We start from the raw sequence: 24,614 nt of genomic DNA, 5'->3' as shown, positions 1-24,614 counted from the left end.
GCAGTACATTTACATATCTCTCTCTTAAAATACACATATGTACATATATACACTAAACCTTTCACATATTTACAAATGCCGCTTGTGTACTTATATATATATATTATAATGCACCTGGAATGACTTACGATCTTGCTCATTCGGTTCTCGATATTATATATACATTTTTATATGTTTGTACTCTGCCCGGACACGTTTCCGGAAACTTGTTACTTCTACATATACAATATGTAAAACTCTAACTCGTTACATATATGTCTAGTTGTTTGAATTTTTTTTTTAAATAGCTAGTACATTAATGTATTTATAAAAATTTTATACATAACCTCAAAAAAATGTATGTTTTAAATTTAAATTACTATATACACACAAAAAAATGCCACTGCAAAATTACTACGTCTGACGTTGGAAAAAAGTGACCGCACGCGTCGGACCGAAAAAACTTATATACATTGTTTTTTTTTCCTTCTATCCGTGATTCTGAAACAGAAATTTAATTATAAATTGTAAAAATATATTTAATAAGATAAAAATTGTTATGAAAAACGGGACTTGTACTATAATTTTGTTGAACTCACAGTAAACTTGGTTGTATCTTTTTCTATTGCAACGTTTTGATGCACATAAGTTATATCAAAAAGAGATCGTTTTGTGTATCATTTTTAGAAATGATACACGAAACGGTCTCATTTTTTGATGAAAAAAATTTAATCAATTTACACTAAAACGTCAATCGAGAACAGACGAATGTGCAGTGCTGTTCTCGATTGACGCGATTTTTATCGCTCGAAAATAAAAACACTCAGGGCCGTATGAAGGGCCTTACGCAACAATGTGAATTCTATCTAGGGGATTTTCACTAGTGGGGCACTGAATCCACCTTAAATTTAAAAATCACAAATACGACTTTGGCGTCAGTCATAACCTAAATTCTACCCGCTTCCCCACTTCCCTTCAAGTGTTCCCATGCTCTGTTCTCGACTGACGTGTTCTCGATTGACGTTCTAGTGTATATCAATCATGGCCGAATTGAATCGACTCAAAATTAAACGAATTTTTTTCAGATATTTTGGTAATAGTACAATTGCGGAGACCATTTCACTATTTAATTTGAAAATGAAAATAACAGAAAATCAAAGACAATGTGCAATTCGATAATTAAAAAGTTGCAGCTTACAAACATAACCTGAAATGCATGAGAAAAAATTTGTCGATAAAATCAATATAGCCGAGCTTTTTAGAAGGTAGATGGGAGCACTCATCTTTTTTCTTTCTTTAAATTTTTTCTGAATCGTTTTTATAAAAAGCAAAACTCTTACTTGCTAAACGGAAATATTGGTCAAAAAGATGTATTATGTTATGAACAAAGTAATATTGTAATCAATAATATTGGTTTAAATCAGAAATTAATTATTTTCAACAATATTTTTAATAAAATAATTCATTATTTTTTGCAATATTTTTAATGAAAAATTAATTTTTTCACAAATATTTTTGATCAAATAATAAATATTTTCCACCAATGTTACAGTTAAAAATTAATATTTTTCACCTTTTCTTTGATAAAAAAATTAATTTTTTTCACCAATATTTTTGATTAAAAAAAATATTTATATTATAACCGCAATATTATTGATTACAATATTACTTTTTTTGATAACATAATACATCTTTTTGACCAATATTTCCGTTTAGCAAGTAAGAGTTTTGCTTTTTATAAAAACGATTCAGAAAAAAGATGAGTGCTGCCATCTACCTTCTAAAAAGCTCGGCTATATTGATTTTATCGACAAATTTTTTCTCATGCATTTTAGGTTATGTTTATAAGCTGTCACTTTTTAATTATCGAATTGCACATTGTCTTTGATTTTCTGTTATTTTCATTTTCAAATTAAATAGTGAAATGGTCTCCGCAATTGTACTATTACCAAAATATCTGAAAAAAATTCGTTTAATTTTGAGTCGATTCAATTCGGCCATGATTGATATAAATTGATTAAATTTTTTGCATCAAAAAATGGGACCGTTTCGTGTATTATTTCTAAAAATGATAGACAAAACGATCTCTTTTTGATATAACTTATATGCATCAAAACGTTGCAAAGATTTGATGCAATTTTTGGTCTCAATTTGATACTTTTAGGAAAACTGTGGCTAATTACGCGGTTATTTTCTGAGTAAAATAAATTTTGTGTAACTGATAAATAAGTGTGATCTTTTAAATATGAGGTTAGCTATTACACTGTCAGTCCTTTTCTACCAGGGTTAGGAACGTATAAAACTCTATTAGGCTACTTCTACAATAGCTAAATCGCTCCCACGTGAAAAAGTTCCCGGGAATTGACCACCTGAAATTCTTGCGGAAATTCCGTTTGGAAATTCCGATACATTTTTTTCATATAATTTAGCACAAGAACTCTGTTTTTCAACATAACTGAATTAAAAAATTGTCTTGTTGTTGAATTTTAGAGTTTTTATATTCTCTGAAGAAAATTTCAAGAAATAACGTGACATAATAAAGGTTGACTCTCGGAAAATTTTTCGTTATAGATTTTTACAAAATTTGGTTAATTTCTATTATATTTACTATAATTATATAATTATTAATTAATTATATTATATTATTATAATTATTAATATAATTATTATAATTATTATAATTATATAACAATATATTGTTATATAATTAATTGAATTTTAAAAAAAAGTTGACAAAAGGTAAACTGGACATGAATTAATATTAGGTAAAAATATGGAAACTTATAATATTTTGAAATACACTTTTGCTCTTTCAATTATTATAAAATAATGTAAATTTAAAAACTATTGCATTTAATTTGACGCATTTTAAATTTGGCACCATTATCTATACATGGCTGGCATTCAGGCCTGTCAATTCACAAGTTCCGAACCTAAAAGTTTTGTTTGATTAGTTTCATAAATAGTAAAAACAAAACGACTTTAATAAATTTTTCTTAAGTGCAATGTATAAAATGTGTTTGTTAATTATAAACAATAATTTTAATTCAATTATGTTGAAAAACAGAGTTCTTGTGCTAAATTATATGAAAAAAATGTATCGGAATTTCTAAACGGAATTTCCGCAAGAATTTCCGGTGGTCAATTCCCGGGAACTTTTTCACGTGGGACTTTTGATGAAGCGCGTGCATTCATTGACAACTGTGGAGAAAAAAATTTATTTTACCTGTGTTCCACTATTTCTAAAATTTCAGCTTGTATTTTTATTGAAATTATATTTATTTATTTATTAAAAATATTTTTATATTGAATTATAAAAAAAAATTGTTTAAATTAAAAAAAATAAAATTGTATATCCAACAAGATAAAATATTTTTTTTTAATTTTTAGTACATACATGTGAAATAATTTATTTGTCGACTGTTGGCAATGGATCGTCTTATTCTAAAAGATAGTCTTCAAGATAATGCAATTCAGTTATTTCTGGAGGGTGTTTCCGATTTTTAATAAATAATAGAAACATGGATGAATAAATGTCGTAAACAATATTTTGACAAGTGGGAGTAAAACTCACGAAATATTAAACATCTATTATGTGAAACTTCTCCCACTTTCAGTTGGTTTCCATTATTTTCACTCGCCATTTGTCATAATTCTTGTCAACTGTCGCACCCTGCTCTAGTAAAAATTTAGTGACTTTATTGTTAAAATTAAAAGTTACTATAAAGTTACTAAATTATCACTAGAGAACAGGGTGCGGTATTTGTCATAATTCTCGTCAACTACCGCATCCTGCTCTAGTGAAAATTTAGTGACTTTATTGTTAAAATTAAAAGTTACTATAAAGTTATTAAATTTTCACTAGAGCAGGGTGCGGTAGTTGACGAGAATTATGACAAATACCGCACCCTGTTCTCTAGTGATAATTTAGTAACTTTTATAGTAATTTTTAATTTTAACAATAAAGTCACTAAATTTTCACTAAAGCAGGGTGAGGTAGTTGACGAGAATTATTATTATTATTATTTATTAAAAATGTGATTGTTTATTATTGAAAACTTCGATAACGACTATTTGGGTCTATTTTATTAATTATAATATAGAAATATTTAAATAATTATTTTTAATTTATCATTTTATTAACAATAAATATTCCATCCCAACTGATATAATACAAAATTGTTGGAAACTTCTTGAAAATATATATTACCTCAATATGCGCTCTCAATGCGGTTTTTAGTGAGTTTCGTGAGTTTCTAAAGAGTCGTGAATCGCTATAGGAATGATTGCTGTGTAGTAAAATTTAATTTTGTTAAGTAATATAATAAATTGAAGTAAATTTCTATAAATATTATATTTATAATTTTTTTTATCGTACATTATTTATAAAACTTAGACATAACTTCAAAAATCATTTTTTAAATTTATTGTATCCTTAAATATGGCTTTATTAATAATATTTTATATATAATTGTTTCTCAGCATGTTTTGTATATATACCTATATCTTTTTTTTATATATTTAGCGTTTCCATATTAATTGTCGGGAAGAGAAATCAATCTAAACTTTAATTGTTACGCGGATTTCGATTTATTATGCGTACTCGATTTTAGTTAACAAATGCGTGTAATTATATAGAACTGTCAGAAGATATGCTCTGTTGATTCCGCATGTAAAATTAGAGTTCGCATAAAAAGAAAGGGAACAATAATAGAAATTTTCTATAAAAATATTTAAGCCAAATTTGCCTTTGATCTAATTTTCATAAAATCAAATTATTATTATTATTATTTATTTATAACATCAACGGGTTAAGTATGAAAAGATATGAAAATATTGTATTAATCTAAAAGACGTATTATTAGTACCCCTATTACCCCCTACCCCCTATTTTCGCCTAATTATAATTATAATTAGGCTAAAAATTTCATTTAAATGTTCAGGAAAGTTTCACGCTAAACATTTATTCAAGTGGGACATTTAAATCTTTACATATATAACTTTCAATAAACATTATACAATGAAATATTCCAAATATTGCAAGTAAATATTTTACTAAATTTTTAGGAAAGTTTCGGTCCTGGGGTAAATTAATTTCTAGTGAAATTTAGAGTACGAGTTATAAAATATTTGATGGAAGTCATATATATATAGAATAGAAATGTTATTTTATATTGAATTCGTAGTGCTCGTTTTTTTTTTTATTTTTTGAAAAATAATTTCCAAAATTGAAAAAAAAAAAAATTATTATAAATATCTCCTTTTCATTTCACCTTTCGATTTCTCGACTCCTTTCTTTTCGTTCGTTTTCTTCCGCACTGGTTACAGTTCTCCAAAGTCTTTGCTCGTTTTCATTGAAAGTGGCACAGACCTCATGCTAGGTGGTTAACCGGAGATATTCTCGATGATATGATCATATTATATATATATATATATATATATATGAGTTTAAGGTGATTTCTGATTTTCTAATGTTCATCGTCTAAAAAATTGGTGTCAAGCGATTTTAAATTAAGTTGTATATTGAAAAAGAAAATAAGATTTATTCCTTTTTTTTTTTTGCTAAATTTAAAAGTTTTAGATTCTTTCATATAAATGAATAACTACACTAAAAAAATTTATTTGATTATAATTATAATTCATATAATTGTAATATTTATATTTATTATAATTTTTATTTCAATCAAATAAATGAATAAATAAATAATAATAATAATAATAAATGAATAAATAGTTTCTGTATTTGAAACAAATACCATTAATTGACATAAATAATAATTCTATATTGATGCAAATAAATATTTATTTGATAATAGTCAAGTAACCGTTTATTTTAATTAAATAAATATTTTCAGTGACTGTAATTTTTTTTCTTCATATTTTTAGAAAAAAAACAACTCAGCAGTGAAAGTTATATTAATTTTTATTTCAATGATTTATTTAGTATATATAATTATCTTCTAATTTAATACAAGTTTTTTTTTAATTAATTGAAATTAATTTAATATAAGAACTACGGAATAAAAAGAAAAGTGTATATAATCGCAGAAAAATTTAATAACTTAGCGCTGGACTATTTTGTCATCTATTAAGCTAATTCCTAATATTTATATATAGATAAAGAAATAATAATTAACCCATCGAAATATTTAAACCCAAAAAATTTTTAATTATTCAATAATAATAATAATAATTAATAATAACAATAACTATTCTTTAAAAACACAAAATAATTATTATTGACATGAAATTTTCACTAAAAATAAATTATATTTTTAAAATTTTACAGTAAATTTGCAAGTAAATCAATTTTAATTTATTCTTTTTATTTGTTATATAGTAAAAATAACTTTTTAATATTTAGTTTATGTTTTAGATGAGAAATAAAAATTGATTAACATTGATTTTGCTATTGTGATTTGGCAAAGAAATCTCGGATTACGAGTAAAGTTGTTTTTGTTGCAATATCATGAGAATATATTTATAGTGAAAGGCAAGAGTTACATTGAGTGTACAACATGATTCTTCTACTGCCATGCTTCTGTTTACTTATACGAACTTACACGATTTTAATTTTACATTGTCGTTTCATCCTCCACTGGATTCACCTACGTGCTGTAACAATCGAGTCATTATATTATATATATTATTTTATATTATACCTAATGAAAATTTTTTTTTTACGATTCAAATAAACGATTACTTGACTATTATTAAATAAATATTTGCTTGAATGAAATAATTTTTCTTTGAATTAAATAAACTTTATTTAAACCAATAATTACTGTATTTGTAACATAAATACCCTTTAATTGACTCAAATAATAATTATTTGATACAAATAAATATTTATTTGATAATAGTCAAGTAACCAATTCTTTGAGTCAAATAAATTTTTTTTCAGTGTATATTATATTATTTTATATAATATTATCTTCTATTTTATTATACATATATATATATATATATATATATATATACAATTATTATTATTATAATTATTATTATTAAAAAAATTGAATTTTGAAATTTGTACTCAATGACTTTTTTTATTATAACTTATTTAATAAGATTTATGAATTTTTTCATTTTGAAAAATAGAACAATATATGTGACGCTTCACGAGAGAAGGGACTTTACGTTAAAAAAATTTACGTTATATTTAATGATATATTAATAATAATAATAATAGTAATAATAGTAATAATAGTAATAATAATAATAATAATAATAATAATAATAATAATAATAATAATAATAATAATAATAATAAGTAATAATAGTAATGAACAAAGGGGAAAACTGGAGACGTTATAATACGGATTAATTATGATGGTACACCAGGAACTAATTTTATTTTCACACACGTTGATTTCGACCAACGATCGAAAGTTAACCGTGATGGGGCTTTTCGATGAGAAAGTGATAAGTTCATTTGCATAGAATGTAGAGGAAGCAATATTGGCTTCACACATAAACAAAAAACACAAACGTCATCTCGTCTCGAAATATCTTTGACATCTTCACTTTCATCTTTTGCTTATATTTTTGTAGGTACTGTAATATGTAACTACAAAACAATTATGACGAGTATTTTCATATAATATTATTAAAAATTAATTCCATTAAAAACAATTTTTTTTACGTTTTCGTATAAATATAAATTTTTAATATATATATATATATATATATATAGGTTCAAAGTAGCTTTAAAATAGGTTTAATTTCGGTTGATGCAGGTTCAATTAAGGTTTAATATAAGTTGAAAATAGGTCTCGTATATAGGTCCAATGTCGGTTAAATGTAGGTCTATGGTTCAATATAGGTTTTAAGTAGGTACAATGTAGGTTTAAAGTAGGTCCAATATAGGTAGAAAATAGGTTCAATGTTGGTTCAACGTAGATTTAAAGTAGATCCAATATAGGTTCTATGTAGGTTTAAAATAGGTCTAATATAGGTTTAATGTTGATTCAATATAGGTTTAAAGTTGGACCAATATAGGTTTAAAGTAGGTCCAATATAGGTTTAAAGTAGGTCTAATATATGTTCAATGTAGGTTTAGAGTAGGTTCAATATAGGTTCAATATAGGTTTAAAGTAGGTCCAATATAGGTTTAAAGTAGGTCTAATATATGTTCAATGTAGGTTTAGAGTAGGTTCAATATAGGTTCAATATAGGTTTAAAGTAGGTCCAATATAGGTTTAAAGTAGGTCTAATATATGTTCAATGTAGGTTTAGAGTAGGTTCAATATAGGTTCAATATAGGTTTAAAGTAGGTCCAATATAGGTTTAAAATAGGTCTAATATAGGTTTAATGTTGATTCAATATAGGTTTAAAGTTGGACCAATATAGGTTTAAAGTAGGTCCAATATAGGTTTAAAGTAGGTCTAATATATGTTCAATGTAGGTTTAGAGTAGGTTCAATATAGGTTCAATATAGGTTTAAAGTAGGTCCAATATAGGTTTAAAGTAGGTCTAATATATGTTCAATGTAGGTTTAGAGTAGGTTCAATATAGGTTCAATATAGGTTTAAAGTAGGTCCAATATAGGTTTAAAGTAGGTCCAATATAGGTTTAAAGTAGGTCCAATATAGGTTTAAAGTAGGTCCAATATAGGTTCAATGTAGGTTTAGAGTAGGTTCAATATAGGTTCAATATAGGTTGAAAGTAGGCCTACTATTGGTTAAATATGTAGATTCAACATAGGTTTAAAGTAGGTCTAATATTTGTTCAATATAGGTTCAAAGTAGGTTTTAAGAAGATTCGAAATTGTTTCCATGTGGTTTAAAGTACCAAAATAGGTGCAAAATATGATTTAGTAGGTTTAAATTTAGCTCCAACATAATTTCAAGGTAGGCTTAAAGTAGGTTTAAATTTAGGTCAAAGTAGATTTTAGGTAAGTCTAATATAGGTTAAATGAAGGTCAAAGTAGATTTTAAATAGGTATAATATTCATTGAAAATCAAAATATGTTTCAAATAAGTTTTAAATAGGTCCAAAATAGATTCATCGTAAGCTTTAATTAGATTCAACTTTTGTTAAATACAGGTTTAATATATTGTTTGGTGCAAATTAGGTTGAATAGAGGTGTATAGCAGTTTCAATGAAGTTTCAAGGTAGAGAGTCAAAGCAGGTCCAATGTAGACGTATAAAATAAGAAATTAAATATATATAAAGATCAAAAAAATAATTTAAAAAGACTTTTGAAAAAAAAAACTTTTAATCACATTGACTCTGTGATTCAAAATGATCATCATGCTTTATTAGTCGAGCCGCATGATTATAACAATGTAGCGTATATATAAAGCAGGATACTCGTTTATTCTCTTGACACATTTATTTTTTAATTCCAGCTAATTTCTTCAGACTATATACATAAACATTAATAACACATATGTTATGCTGAATTTAAACATCAATTATTTTCTCACCGCACAAAAATTATTATATAAAAAGCAATTTTTCTTTAATAGAACTTAATAATTCTAAAAAATTACTAAATTTAACTTTAAATGTAATAAATATAGTGTATTTTAAAAATTAAATTTTTATTTAATAAAAAATTTTATAAAAAAAAATTATCGAAAAAAGATTTTAGTTGCTCGAATAAAATTTTTTTTTAATCATGCTTTTTATTTTAACATATAATTACTTAAATAAAGAAAAAATTTAAATTTTCTCCTAATGAATTAACTTGAAAATGAAATATCTCTCGCTTCCTACGCGATTACAACAATATTCTCGGTAAGGCATCCTTGATTTATTGCAAAATTGCGCGCCAACTTATTTAGAGTTAGTTGAGAGCCGCATTTTTCAACTTTTACGTGAATATGTAAATAATATTGTTTATTGTTTATAAAAACAGAAAACTCGAGCAATTTCTTCATGCTTGTTATAGAGGAAATTGCCACTCTTTTTGAGAGAGTATAAGAGAGACCATAAGTCGATCTAAAATTACAAATTCCATACACGCCTCGTAGGCAGTGGACCTCAAGCTTTTATATTACCTTTTACTATTGTTTTCTGAACGTCTAAACGATTACTGTATAGCGTTACTTCATCTTATGCAATATTTTAACTTATACACACAATCGCATTCATTTTAACTTATGTATACGTATATACAGACCGAGAGAGAGATAGAGAAATTCATGCGTCGCTGAACAACACGAAACTCAAACTCAGAGAAGCGAATAGTTAATTTTCTTTAAATTACAACTCTTATTTGGTAATCGCTACATTTTATACATTCATTATGTATATAATGATTATTATTATTATCTTCATTTGAAAAACCGTAACACTTATTATTTCTATTTTTTTTTTATTTTACTCATCTTTACTTTGGACCATATCGATTACATAATAATACAGTGAAACCCACGTATATCGAACCCGCATTATTCGGATTCCCGCTTACATCGGATTTTTTTTCCGGTGTCTTGAATTTTCCTATATAAGTCTGTGTTACAACACCCGCTTACATTGGACCTCATTATATCTAAAACCCGCTTACATCATTTTCCTGTTTTACTATCAGTCGGTAATATAGATTTCTATGTCGGTAATTGTTATATTTTCATTATCCTGTTTTACCATCAGTCGGTAATGTAGATTTCTATGTCGGTCATTTTTATATTTTTCATTTTCCTATTTACCATCAGTCGGTAATGTAGATTTCTATGTCGGTAATTGTTATATTTTCATTATCATGTTTCACCATCAGTAGGCAATGTAGATTTCTACGTCGGCAATTGTTATCTTTTCATTATCCTGTTTTACCATCAGTCGGTAATGTAGATTTCTATGTCGGTCATTTTTATATTTTTCATTTTCCTATTTACCATCAGTCGGTAATGTAGATTTCTATGTCGGTAATTTATATATTTTTTTATTTCCCTATTTGCCATCGGTCGGTAATGTAGATTTCTATGTCTGTAATTGTTATATTTTTCATTATCCTGTTTACCATCAGTCGGTAATGTAGATTTCTATGTCGGCAATTGTTATATTTTCATTATCCTGTTTTACCATCAGTCGGTAATGTAGATTTCTATGTCGGTAATTGTTATATTTTCATTATCCTGTTTCACCATCAGTAGGTAATGTCGGTCATTTTTATATTTTTCATTTTTCCTGTTTTACCATCAGCCGGTAAGGTAGATTTATGTGACGGAAATTTTTAATATTTTCATTTTTCATAACTAATAAATCATAACTAATAAAATATAATTCATATAGCATAAATGATAACGCATAAATGAAACTTAAAAATCATAACTCAAAATTTTTTTTGTATATCATAACTCACAATTCAAAAATTGTAAATTGTAAAGTACAACTCATAGCGCATAATAGAAAATTGCAAGTTTAAAAATAATAAATCATAACTCATAAATTGTAAGTCATAGCTCATAATTTATAAATTATAACTCAAAAAAAATAATAAATTTTAAACCATAGAGCTGTTAGCTCATAACGCAAAAATCATAAATTCTTAAACCATAATTATTTTTCATAATTTTTTTTTTCTCTCTACCAATCGACTTATTTAATCGATTTATTAATTCAATATTATAATATATAGGTATGTTCCTTGAAGAATGTTTGAAAATGTTTATTTCATTATTTGTTGATGCATCATGATGAGTTATACGCCTTCGATGCTCAACAAATATACCGTTTTGTTGTCATTACTTAACGGTATGACTTTAATTATGATATTGCGTCCTTTCATTCTTAACTATTATCCATCGATAAAAAAATGGATATATAAACTCTTATATTGTAAATACGTATATAGAAAAAGAAAAATGGTCTTATAATAGAAAAAGAAGAATTTTTTGTTTTGTGAAAGTATAGTTACAATAGTAGTACACTATATTATTATTCTAAAGAAAAATAATTTCTCTTTCATTTTCAAAAATAACTTAATTTACGGTCTTTTACTTTTTTCCAGGTATCTAAATTCATGCACCAGAGGATCATGTTATCTGATTAAAAATACAATGGCGTGGAAATTAATTTCTTTAACTATAACTCTTGCACTAGGTAAGTTAAAAATTTATGGTTATTATTTTTAATATATGGTTATTTTATTATTAAGTATTATACTATTTAATTTAAAAAAAAAAATTAATTAATTAATAATACCATTTTGAATTTTTAAAACATTTTTAAAAATTCCTTTGCTATATTGGAACCGCTTTTTAAAAATTTTGAAAATTTGACTTTAGATTCATAATCAGCGACCCCAAAAATCCCCAAGTAACAAGTTTCAAGCGAAATCAATAAATTTTTAAAAATTCGTCCGCCATATTGAATTCGCCATTTTGAATTTGCAATTCAGTCACGTTTTTATTGAAATGATATTTTATTTTCATTTTAAAAAATTTATTATTAGAAATAATTTTCAAAATTTATATTAATGACAGAATTTCTTTTTAAACAAATTTTTACTTAATAAAATTTCTATGTATCGAATTTTTATTAGAATTTTTAAAACGACAATTTTTTATTTGTCCGAAATTGCAAATGAACGAACAAGCAATCGATTTCGGCGCGATATTAAAAATTCGCCAATTAAATGATTGTTAAAGAACATCGTGATTGGTAGATTTTAAAAACCGCGTCCAAAATCTTTCTGATGTCGATTGTTCGGCCATTTGCAATTTCGGACAAATAAAAATTCGTCGTTTTAGAATTCTACCAAATAAAAATGACCTTAATTAAAAAAAAATTCTGACAAATGTTAATTCAAAAAATGAAAATTTGGCTAAAAAATAATTATATCTAATAAAATTTATGATCTAATAATATATTTTATATTTAACAAGAAATTGATTATATATGTACACATTTATAAAGAAAGAAATTAAACATAATACAATATACATAATGAATTATCACAACGGAACACGATTTCTATTATTCAAAGAAATTGTATTACATTAAACCGTCTATATAATAATTATTTCAATTTTATAGAAAAAAATTTTTTTTTCAATTCAATATATATATATATATATGTAACTATACATAATTCTAAAGTAATTGATTAAAAATATAATTATACTTCGTTGGAACAAAGTATAGAAATTATATTTCTCAGTATAATTTTATATAGAGAAGAAATTCTTCCTCGACATTATTAAAAACGAAAATTGGGAGGGAAAAAAAAAATTCTTTTTCTCTTTAATAGAAAATCACGAAATTGATTATGTATATGATTTAATCATATTCTTCTCTTCTTTTTTTTCTATTATTTAAGCATCGAGATAAAATTGCGGGTTTTACATTTCCGTCATGTTTGAGTGATTTCCACCTTATATAAGTGAACAATATAATATATATATATATATATATATATATATATATAATATAAAGATAGAAAGGTGTGATGTGAACTCGAAGAAATTTCGCATAGGATGTACGGATAACAATTATAGCTTTGTCCTTTCTTGTATAACTAATTGTTCTATTCGTTCCTTGTAATTTTTTTTCTACTCTTTGGAATGTCTCGAGAAAATTCAAGGCTTATTGTCATTAACTTTCCTTCAACTTGAAGTACCAATAATGTTTCATTCTTATTGTATATATATTTATATATATGGAACATTGAAAACTTTTCTTTTTTACGTAACATTACAATAGACTTTATATTCTATGAAATATTTTCGTTTTATATATTTCTAATAATTTGTTTTAAAACAGTTTTTATTTTGCATTAATTTTCTAAGAAACTAATTCTTTATTAAAAAAATTTTTTTTGTCATAATCCAAATTTTTATTTAATATATTAAAATTAATATTAGGAGCGTGACTAATTTGTCCTACAAAAAAATTTATTTGATTCAAATAATCTGTTACTTTACTATTATCAAATGAATATTTACTTGAATTAAATACATATAATTTTTAAAACCATATAATTGAATTAAATAAATTTTATTTAAACCAATTTCTGTATTTACAAAAAAAAAAAAAAACCATCTCAAATAATAATTATTTGATAGAAATAAATATTTACTTAATGTCAAGTATCCGATTATTTGAATCAAATAATTTTTGTTATTGTTATTATATATATTAATTTTTGCATATTTTTTTTATTATGACATAATAAAACTGAAATTTCCTTTTCCGAGAATTTATAATCGTAAAGAACTTAACATATTTTAATTATAATTAATTAATATTATAATAATAATAATATTTGATTGATTTTCATTGAACTTAATATGCGAAAGGTTACTTCAATGAAAGGTGACTTAAATCGATGGTAACTTTAATTGAAAGTAATTCCTAATCATATACCTACTCAAATCGAAGGTAATTTCAATTAATATAAAAAATATTTGTATATCCATATAAGTAAACTATACTTTAAATATAATTAACTAAGTCTGTTTTATACAGTAAACTTTTTTTTTTTTTTTTTTAACTAAGTTAGGTTTAATTTTGCTCATAAATAAAAAAAAATAAAAAAAATCTATTTTTTCATTCTCCATTATTAATGCTTGAGCACACTATATGTATAACTTATTTCTCACGCGCATATTTTATATTTGACCGACTTTTTTTTTTCTTTGGACTTTTTCGTTGAACGCCTTTTACGTATAAGTATACAATAATTATTTGTCCGCATTTTGTCCATGTGTAAAGTAATATCCGCGAATTTTACGGGTCTACGGAATAGCCATCAAAATTAATAACAGTCATTTTTATGATAAAAATTTTTTTTTTTAAATTTTTTGCGCTACATTTATTTGTGTGTAGAATAAATATTTATGCAATCGTGACATGACGGTGGTGATTATTTTTTCATGAAACATTATATATTAGTCAAATTTAAGAAACAATAATATTTCAAAGAATATATTTATTTATGCATTTTTGTATGAGGTTGTGCATCAAGGACATGTCGCACTGATGAAAGTTAATAATGCTCAAGATTAGTTGAGATTAGTTGTGTTTAAAATTTTTTATTTTTGTAAATTAATTTTCTTTCATTTTTTTATCTATCGCAAAATTAATAAATAACAATTCATTCACAAAAAATATTTATTAATCTAATCCATTCATTTACCAATCAGTCAATCAATCTAACAACCATTCAAACTCTTTATTAATTCATCTATATGCCAATGAATCCAACTATCGTTCAATCTATCCATCATTTAATCTATCCAATTAATCAATCCACCAATCAGTCAATCAATCAATCTAACAACCATTCAAACTATTTATTAATTCATCTATATGCCAATCAATCCAACTATCGTTCAATCTGTTCATCATTTAATAGATCCAATCAATCAATCAATCAATTATCAATCAATCTTACAACCATTCAATCTATTTATTAATTCAACCATCTACCAATCAATCCAAATATCGTTCAATCTATCCATCATTTAATCGATCCAATCAATCAATCCACCAATCAATCAATTAATCAACCAATCGATCTAACAACCATTCAAACTATTTATTAATTCATCTATATGCCAATCAATCCAACTATCGTTCAATCTGTTCATCATTTAATAGATCCAATCAATCAATCAAATATCAATCAATCTTACAACCATTCAATCTATTTATTAATTCAACCATCTACCAATCAATCCAAATATCGTTCAATCTATCCATCATTTAATCGATCCAATCAATCAATCAAATATCAATCAATCTTACAACCATTCAATCTATTTATTAATTCAACCATCTACCAATCAATCTAACAATCGTTCAATCTATCTATCATTTAATCGACCCAATCAGTCAATCAAGCAATCCAACAATCGTTCAATTTGTGCATAAATTATTCTATCAATCTACTAATAAATCAGTCTATCCGTCAATCTACCAATCAATTAATCAATCAATCTATCATTCAATCAATCATTCAATCAATCATTCAATCAATCATTCAATCAATCATTCAATCAATCATTCAATCAATCATTCAATCAATCATTCAATCAATCATTCAATCAATCATTCAATCAATCATTCAATCAATCATTCAATCAATCATTCAATCAATCAATCATTCAAACAATCATTCAATCAATCATTCAATCAATCATTCAATCAATCATTCAATCAATCATTCAATCAATCATTCAATCAATCATTCAATCAATCATTCAATCAATCATTCAATCAATCAATCAATCCAACAATCGTTCCATCTATCCATAATTTATTAAATCTACCAATCAAATGACCAATCAATCCAACAATTGTTTATTCTATCCATCAATTAATCCATCCATCTACCAATCAATCAATCAATCAATCGATCCGACAATCGTTCAATCTATACATTAATTAATTCATCCTTCTACGAGTCAGTCAATCAATCAATCATTCAATCAATCAATCAATTAATCATACAACAGTTTAATCTATCAATCAATCCAACAATCTTTCAATCTATCCATCAGCTATTTCATCAATCTACCAATCTATCAATCAATCAATTTTTTTAATTAACCTAGCACTGTTTCTTTAATATGAGATAATTTGATTATTATTTTTTGTTTGTTTGCAAAGTTTGGTATATTTTTTTCTTCTCAAGAGTCAAAAAAACTGAAAATTTCTTCTCGTTTGCAAATATTGAAATTCACTAGTTTTTCACTAATATTTTGTAAAAAAAAAAATACTATTCGATTACCGAAAGTATTTTCTAAAAATCCAAATTTGAAAAATATTTAAAATTATATTATATATGAGTCAAATAAATAATTGCGATAATTTAAAAAAAAGCTATATCATTTCAATGTTGACCTTAAGATTCTCGATTAGTTTTGCATTATTGTCTCGTACTATTATAATACTCTTGTAAAGCTTATTAACAAAGACAAAGTCAGACATTGTCTATAGTTAACGCCTAGGGCGTGTCTCTTGTTACAAAATGACTTCTCTTTCCCACACAAGAACCTTTTATATGATTAGCAATATGATTATATATTCTATTTTTTTTTACCTATATCATACATTAATTTCAAACAAGTATATATATATTTTATCACGCGGAGAAAAATTCTAATCCTGACAGTTTATTTAGCTTCCTTAATAAAAGGATAATTAAAATTTTTTTTTTAAATTTATTTTTTATTGAAATTATTTATTAGTAATTATTTATTTTTATTGGAAAATAAATGTTCATTTTTTAATATATATGTATATAGTATTTTAAAATAAAAATTTTTGTCTTAATATTAATTTTACTTTTTATTTTCTATTGAACTCAATAATCCAAAAATGTAGGTTAAACATTCCTTTCAATAGAAAAATAAATTTGATTTAAAGTTTCTCGTGACTAATTATTATTAAAAGTACTCTCGAAATATTTCAGAAATATTAACCTATATTTGCCTGTTAACTAATCAATATAAATTTACAATTCAGAACACTCTCATTTTATGACAAAAGAATATTCACATTTTGAAGATAAAAATTTTTCCCGCTTCTTTGAATCAGAAATTTCAAAAATAAATTTAATATTATTAATTTTCTTCAATTATTGTTAAATCATTTTTTTATTTCATGTAATCTTAATTTTTATTAAATTACACAGGACCACAAAAAAAATCGGAATTTGTCTTAACAAGGCAAATCCGAATATGATTTTCTAAAGTATATTTTGATGCTGCTGAGTACGAATCTGAAGTCGGATTTGCTACATCATGTCAGAATTTTTTTCTAACCTCAAAAAATATGTCTAATCAAACAAGTAACTCAAAATTCTTGTGGGATTGAGTTCTAGGGGTTTTTGAGGTCGCTGATTACGAATTTGATCTCAGATTTTCAAAATTCAAAATGGCGGATGCAATATGGCGGACAAGTTTTTAAAAAATTATTAGATTTTCATGGAAATCAGTATCTAGGGGTTTTTGGGGTCGCTGATCATGAATCCGATGTCAGATTTTAAAAATTCGTGATCAGCGACCCCAAAAACTAAAATACTGATTTGCATGAAAATCTAATAATTTTTTAAAACCTTGTCCGCCATATTGCATCCGCCATTTTTAATTTTGAAAATCTGATATCAAATTCGTAATGAGCTACCCCAAAAAACCCTAGAACTCAATCCCACAAAAATTTTGAGTTACATGTTTGATTAGACATGTTTTTTGAGGTTAGAAAAAAATTCTGACATGATGTAGAAAATCCGACTTCAGATTCGTACTAAGCAGCATCAAAATACATCAGAAAATCATATTCCAGTTTATCTTGAAAGAAATTCGACTTTTTTTTTGTAGTCCTGTGTTATTAAAATTTTTTGATGAATAATTTATTTTTATTAAATAATTAATTAATTTATGCAAACTCAATAAATTAATTAATTACTAAATAAAATAAATTATTTATTAAAAAGTGAAAAAAAATCACTAACTAATTTTTTAAAATGTGAAAATATACTAGATTATTTTTACACAAAAAAAATAAATAAATAAACACGAATATTGTCGTGTTCTTATTTGCGTATATAAACATCTGTTTTGATATAAATTTCAGGTGTAGTTTTACGCTCCGAATAGCTTAGAAATCAGCAATATCCTTCGGAGTGAGCGTCCGTGAAAGGTGCGGTTTTAAAAGAGACACAACCACTGAAATGACCGCGATTTTCGCGATTTTTCACACACGTGCTACAAAAGCCGGGCACGTGAACCATTGGCACGTGTAAGACATGATTTTTTTCCCCCTTTCTAAATAGCTACGAGTTCCCTGAACTATACAACCGTGTATTTGCATCAAGTATATATATATGTGACCTGGACAGTTAAAAGGGACCTTTTGTTCGAAAAAATTAATTTTTTATTGATTGGTGATTCTGATAGAAAAAAGTTTTCTTTATCAGAAACACCAATCAATAAAAAATCGATTTTTTCGGACAAAAGGTCCCTTTTAACTGTCCAGGTCACATATATATATTTATAATACAGTTCTGCCTTACGAAACAAAAACTCAGTTAACTCAGTTTGTCGTTATTGGCGACAATCATTCAACAGGATAGGCGAAAATCTACCTTAACGACAAACTGAGTTAACTAAGTTTTTGTTTCGTACGGCAGAGTTTATATTATTATGTACATTGAGAAAACGATATTTTTAATACAACCATATTACCGTGTTAACCGCGGGGCTATTCTGGTAGAAAAATCGCAATTTTTTTCTTATATGCTTATAACCAAAATTCTAAGCTTTATAGAAAAATGTTTTTAAGGCCAGGTCCAAGTGAGGCAGCGCCATCTACATTGATACTAAAATTTTTGAAAATTTTCAACAGCCTTTTCTTGAAAACAAGATGGTAAAATGCTTTTTCCTTTATGGATAATTGATTACACAGGCACACAAAAAATAAAAAGTTGTTTGGCCGAGACACTACACTAGTCTATTTTCATGTAGTTTTTCACGCTGAATCCGAATCCGAAGTCAGAATTATCAGATTGGCTCTTATTTTTGAGATAAACTCAAAAAAACTGCTCAGAAAGAAAAATAAAATCAAAAAGTTAAAAAAAATTTTGAATGTCACTGCGATAGTGTAATTCCATGTATTTTTTGTCGCTGAATCCGAATCCAAAGTCAGAATTGTTAGATTCGCTCAAATTTTTGAGATAATTGCAAAAAAACACAAGTAACAAAAAACTCAAAATACTCAAAATCAGTTTTTTGGAATTATCTTCAAAATTTGAGCCAATTTGTCAATTCTGACTTTGAATTCGGATTCAGTGTGAAAAAATACATGAAAACGCACTATCGTAATGTTTCGGCAAAAAAAAATTTCTTTGAGCTAAAATCGCCAAAAACTGATAAAAATTCTGAATTAGGGGCACAGATAATTTTTTTTGCTGAAACACTACGATAGTGCATTTTCATGTATTTTTTCACGCTGAATCCGAATTCGAAATCAGAATTGACAGATTGGCTCAAATTTTGAAGATAATTCCAAAAAAAACTGATTTTGAGTATTTTGAGTTTTTTGTTATTTGTGTTTTTTTGCAATTATCTCAAAAATTTGAGCGAATCTAACAATTCTGACTTTGGATTCGGATTCAGCGACAAAAAATACATGGAATTACACTATCGCAGTGACATTCAAAATTTTTTTTAACTTTTTGATTTTATTTTTCTTTCTGAGCAGTTTGTTTGAGTTTATCTCAAAAATAAGAGCCAATCTGATAATTCTGACTTCGGATTCGGATTCAGCGTGAAAAAATACATAAAAATAGACTAGTGTAGTGTCTCGGCCAAACAACTTTTTATTTTTTGTGTGCCTGTGTTATTGGCAAGATATAAACCAGCTAAAACTTTTTTTGAGTTAAAATAATATAAAAAATTTCATGTCAATAAATTAAATATGAACACTTTTTTCACAAAAACTGTAACAGTACCCTTCTCAGAAATTACAATCAAAAATGCAATTTCCATTTGGAAAATTAATAAACGTTAAAAAATACACGACCTAAGCTTTTCCAATCACGAAAATAAGAAAAAAAAATTTTATTAAATATTTAACATATTGATACTGCTTTACTGATTGTGACAGCCCTTTGGTAGATTATGTATTTCAGGTGGTTAGCAACAGCGCCAATCTCCTCCTTTCGGCAAAACTGCGAAACGTCTGGTGACATATATAACCTGCCAAACGGCTGTCATAATGAGTAAAATATGTTATGTTAAAATACTTTTTGTTGTTATTTTCGTGATTGGTAAATCTTAGGTCGTGTATTTTATAGCGTTTATTAATTTTCCAAATGGAAATTGCATTTTTGATTGTAATTTCTGAGAAAGTACTGTTACAGTTTTTGTAAAAAAAGTGTTCATATTTAATTTATTGACATGAAATTTTTTTTTATTATTTTAACTCAAAAAAAGTTTTAGCTGGTGTATATCTTGCCAATAATCAATTATCCATAAAGGAAAAAGCATTTTACCTTCTTGTTTTCAAGAAAAGGCTGTTGAAAATTTTCCAAAATTTTAGTTTCAATGTAGATGGCGCTGCCTCACTTGGACCTGGCCTTAAACTCATTACACAGAAAAAACCGTAAACTGAAATTAAGAATACATTCGTGGGGCAGTATTTAAGAATATTTTATTCTTAAAATAAGAATATCTTAATGTAAGTATAAAATATTTCTAAATATGCGCTACGAATATATTCTTAATTTCAGTTTACGGTTTTTTTTGTGTATAATCATGTTGTTGTCATCCTTTTCAAGATTTTCTCTAAGTTTTATTAAAAAAAAATTTTTTTTACCTTAAATATATATTTTTTTTGTTACATGGTGCAAAACTAGAATGTGGAGAAAAGCAAGGTGAGGCAGGTGTTGAAAAATAGAAAGATGTCACATTTCGAACGTTCTAGTTGAATTCTAACAGAAATTCTAAACTATTAAGTTTAAATCAAATGGATCTGTATATTTAAATTTTAAATTAAAAATTCTTTTTTTTTTTGAGTATATATATTTTTTATTTGTACACTTGACTGTATGCTTTGTTTGAAAAAAAAAAATATATATAACTACAACATTCGTTACGATCGTGACAAAAACAGTAAGACAAGTCGTTATACATAACTGAATCTATGAAGAACGCTCACTAGAAAAGTACTTTCCAATGCTTTAATACCAGATAATCAGCGTTCAACCGCATTATCCTAGATTGACATTTTCTGTGACATACATCAAATTCTGATCTCATTTTTAGAACCCTACTTTTTTGAATTTTATAGAAAAATAATTCAACAGAATTTTCATCAAACCGATTTTCTATATTACAGAATTTTTATATAACCGGAAATTCACTTCACAGAATTTTTATTTGTTCGAATTTTCATTTAACATAATAGGAATTTTAAAGATTTTTTTTTGGGTAGAATTCAGTGGTATACTTATAGCTGAGAATCAGCGAGATTGCGCTGATTCAAATTTAGAGAGTAATTTATTAAATACAAAAAAAATAGATTTTTTTTTTCACAAACGATAATGTAATATATATATAACTTAGCTATATATTAACATGTATATTAAAAGAAATATATGTATTATTAGTTTCAGAAAGTGCCGCACAAATTTACACATCTGAAAAATCATCAGAAAGTGTAGAATCAGAAAAGCCTTCAACAACAATCAACAATGAATTAATTACGCAGACAGTTTATGGATTTTTGGATTTCACGACTACAATTGGTAATACGGTGATGGTCTTTAGTCCACAAAGTGCCCCTGCAGGTTAGTAATACTTATTTATAATAATTACAAAATTTTTATACTTTCTAAATCTGAATTATAGTAGTTTTCTACTAACGAAAGAGTGCGTATTCGTTTACCAATTCAATTAGTAACAGTTTTGACTAATTTTTTCGTATTCGTTTATCAATTGAATTAGTAACAGTTTTGACTAATTTTTAGTAAAAAACTACTAATTCATTAGTAAGTCGTATTTTTTACTATTTCAAATTAGTAAGCCGATTTACTCTCCATGAATTAGTAGTTTTCTACTAGAAATTAGTAGTTTTTTACTAAAAATTAGTCAAAACTGTTACTAATTCAATTGCAATTGAATTAATTAATTAAACTAACTTTCGTTAGTAAAAAACTACTAATTCAAATTTAGAGAATAATTTTCTAAAAATAATTTATTATTTTATTTCACATTTTTTATTTAAAGTTGAAAAAAAAATTTTTAATTTTTTCAATTTTTTTTTATTTTGGCAAAATTTATAATAATTATTTTATCGGCCAAAAAAGAAAATTTTCAATGTTTTTTTTGAGGGGGGGGGGGTAATATTGCCACAATGATTAGGTGTGATTTAATATATAAATAAAATGCAAATTAAATAAACCTACATGAACCAATTAAAATATATGTAAATATATTAAAAAGTTAAATTAAAAAATTAAAAATTGTAGAAAGAGAAAATGAATGACAGTGCCATATATATATATATATATATATATATATGAATGAATAATAATAATAAAAAAAGGTTGTACAATAATTTCAACGTAATTTTCGATTTCGTACATATAAATAGGGTGCCATTAAGAAAGTTGTTAAACAAACACTTGAGAACGAATAAATAAACGCTCAGTCACGATGTGCGTTGTCTGAAGATGGTAAAAGAAAACAGTTTGAGATCATTGCTGTTAACTTGAGTTGCACTCGACTCTTTAAAAAAAAAAAAAAAAAAAAAAAAAAAAAAAATGAAAGAAAAAAAAAAAGGTTGTTGCTAGTAAACGTGGCATCGAAGGTTACAGAGCACAAGATAAAATGTCATGAGCGCCCATCGATTGCTAATACCAACCATAATGTGAAATCAGAAATTTCTCACAAGAAAATATCATCCAACAACTATATATATATATATATACACTATGGCAAATAACCCAATGAATTATATTAAATTTTTTTTAATATTACACATACTTTCTTACTGTTATTTTATTCGCAAGGAACACTTATTATTCATAATAGTCTTTGTAATTTTGCATGTGAAAACCTTGTAGTCATTATAACGTGTCAAAAATTATCGTTCGTGTTGTAATAATCGCAATATTATTTACCACAAATATTTTATTGCAAATTATCAAATCACATGGCATGATAAATTTTCTTTACTTTTTTCTTTTTTTTTGTATCGATTTTTTAAAAATTATATATCGTATATCGACAAATAATCGAGTTTTATCGATAAACGATATTTTCGATTTGTATATCGTTTATCGATAAATCTCAATATTTTTGATAGAAAATCAATATGTACGAATTATTAATCGATTATTAATAAACATAGATTATTTATCGATAATCGATAAAAATCGATTATTTAATGATAATCGATTTTTTTTTGAAATGATATATCGTATATCGACAAATAATACAGTTTTATCGATAAATGATATTTTCGATTTATATATCGTTAATCGATTATTATCAATAAACATCGATTATTTATCAATAATAGATAAATGTCGATTTTTTTATCGATAATCGATGTTTAAATTATAAATCGGTATTTAACAAAATTCTGAAATATTTATTGTTTATCAAAAATCGATTTTTTAATTATTCAGCGATTATCGATAAATATTGGTCGATATTTTATATCGATATGAAATCCATAATCGATGCATTTCGATTATATATCGTTTATCGATATAATCTCGATGTTTTTTTTTTAATCAAAAATCGATATATTTTAATTATTAATCGATTATTTGTAAATCTCAATTATTTATCGATAACCGATGCTTTGATTATAAATCGATTATAAGTAAACCATTATCGATAAATAGTGATCGATACTTCTCATCGATATAAAATCCATAATCGATGTATTTCGAATATAAATCGGTTATTTTCAATTATTTATCGATAATCGAGATGTGATAATAATCGATTAGTGATAGATAAATCAATTTATCGAATCGATAAATCGATATTATTGATATTAATCGATATATCGATTTTTTAAGATAGATTAATGTAGATATCGAACGTTTCTAAAATTTTCGCAAAATTAAAAACTTTGAATCGAGGTAACCTCAAAAATGAAATCGATTTTTCTTAAAACTAAATTTGGAGCAGTGTGAGTAATTTTTTTGTTATGTTTTTTT

At 25.4% G+C, this 24,614-nt stretch overlaps 1 protein-coding gene across 1 annotated transcript in view; it reads left to right on the top strand.

Annotated features, from left to right (window-relative positions):
- Nucleotides 1–24,614, top strand: part of LOC127286544 (uncharacterized) — a 58,073-nt gene that overhangs the window by 9,433 nt on the left and 24,026 nt on the right. The window contains exons 2-3 of the mRNA XM_051313002.1: nucleotides 11,940–12,031; nucleotides 22,047–22,226. Coding sequence (XP_051168959.1) covers nucleotides 11,989–12,031; nucleotides 22,047–22,226 — 223 coding nt within the window. The 5' untranslated portion in view covers nucleotides 11,940–11,988. The remainder of the gene's footprint in view (nucleotides 1–11,939; nucleotides 12,032–22,046; nucleotides 22,227–24,614) is intronic.

The sequence above is a fragment of the Leptopilina boulardi genome, unplaced genomic scaffold (assembly GCF_019393585.1).
Source record: "Leptopilina boulardi isolate dan_hultmark-lab unplaced genomic scaffold, ZJU_Lbou_2.1 LbouV2_362, whole genome shotgun sequence".
NCBI classification, from domain to species: domain Eukaryota; kingdom Metazoa; phylum Arthropoda; class Insecta; order Hymenoptera; family Figitidae; genus Leptopilina; species Leptopilina boulardi.
This window is presented reverse-complemented; position numbering and strand designations above follow the sequence as displayed.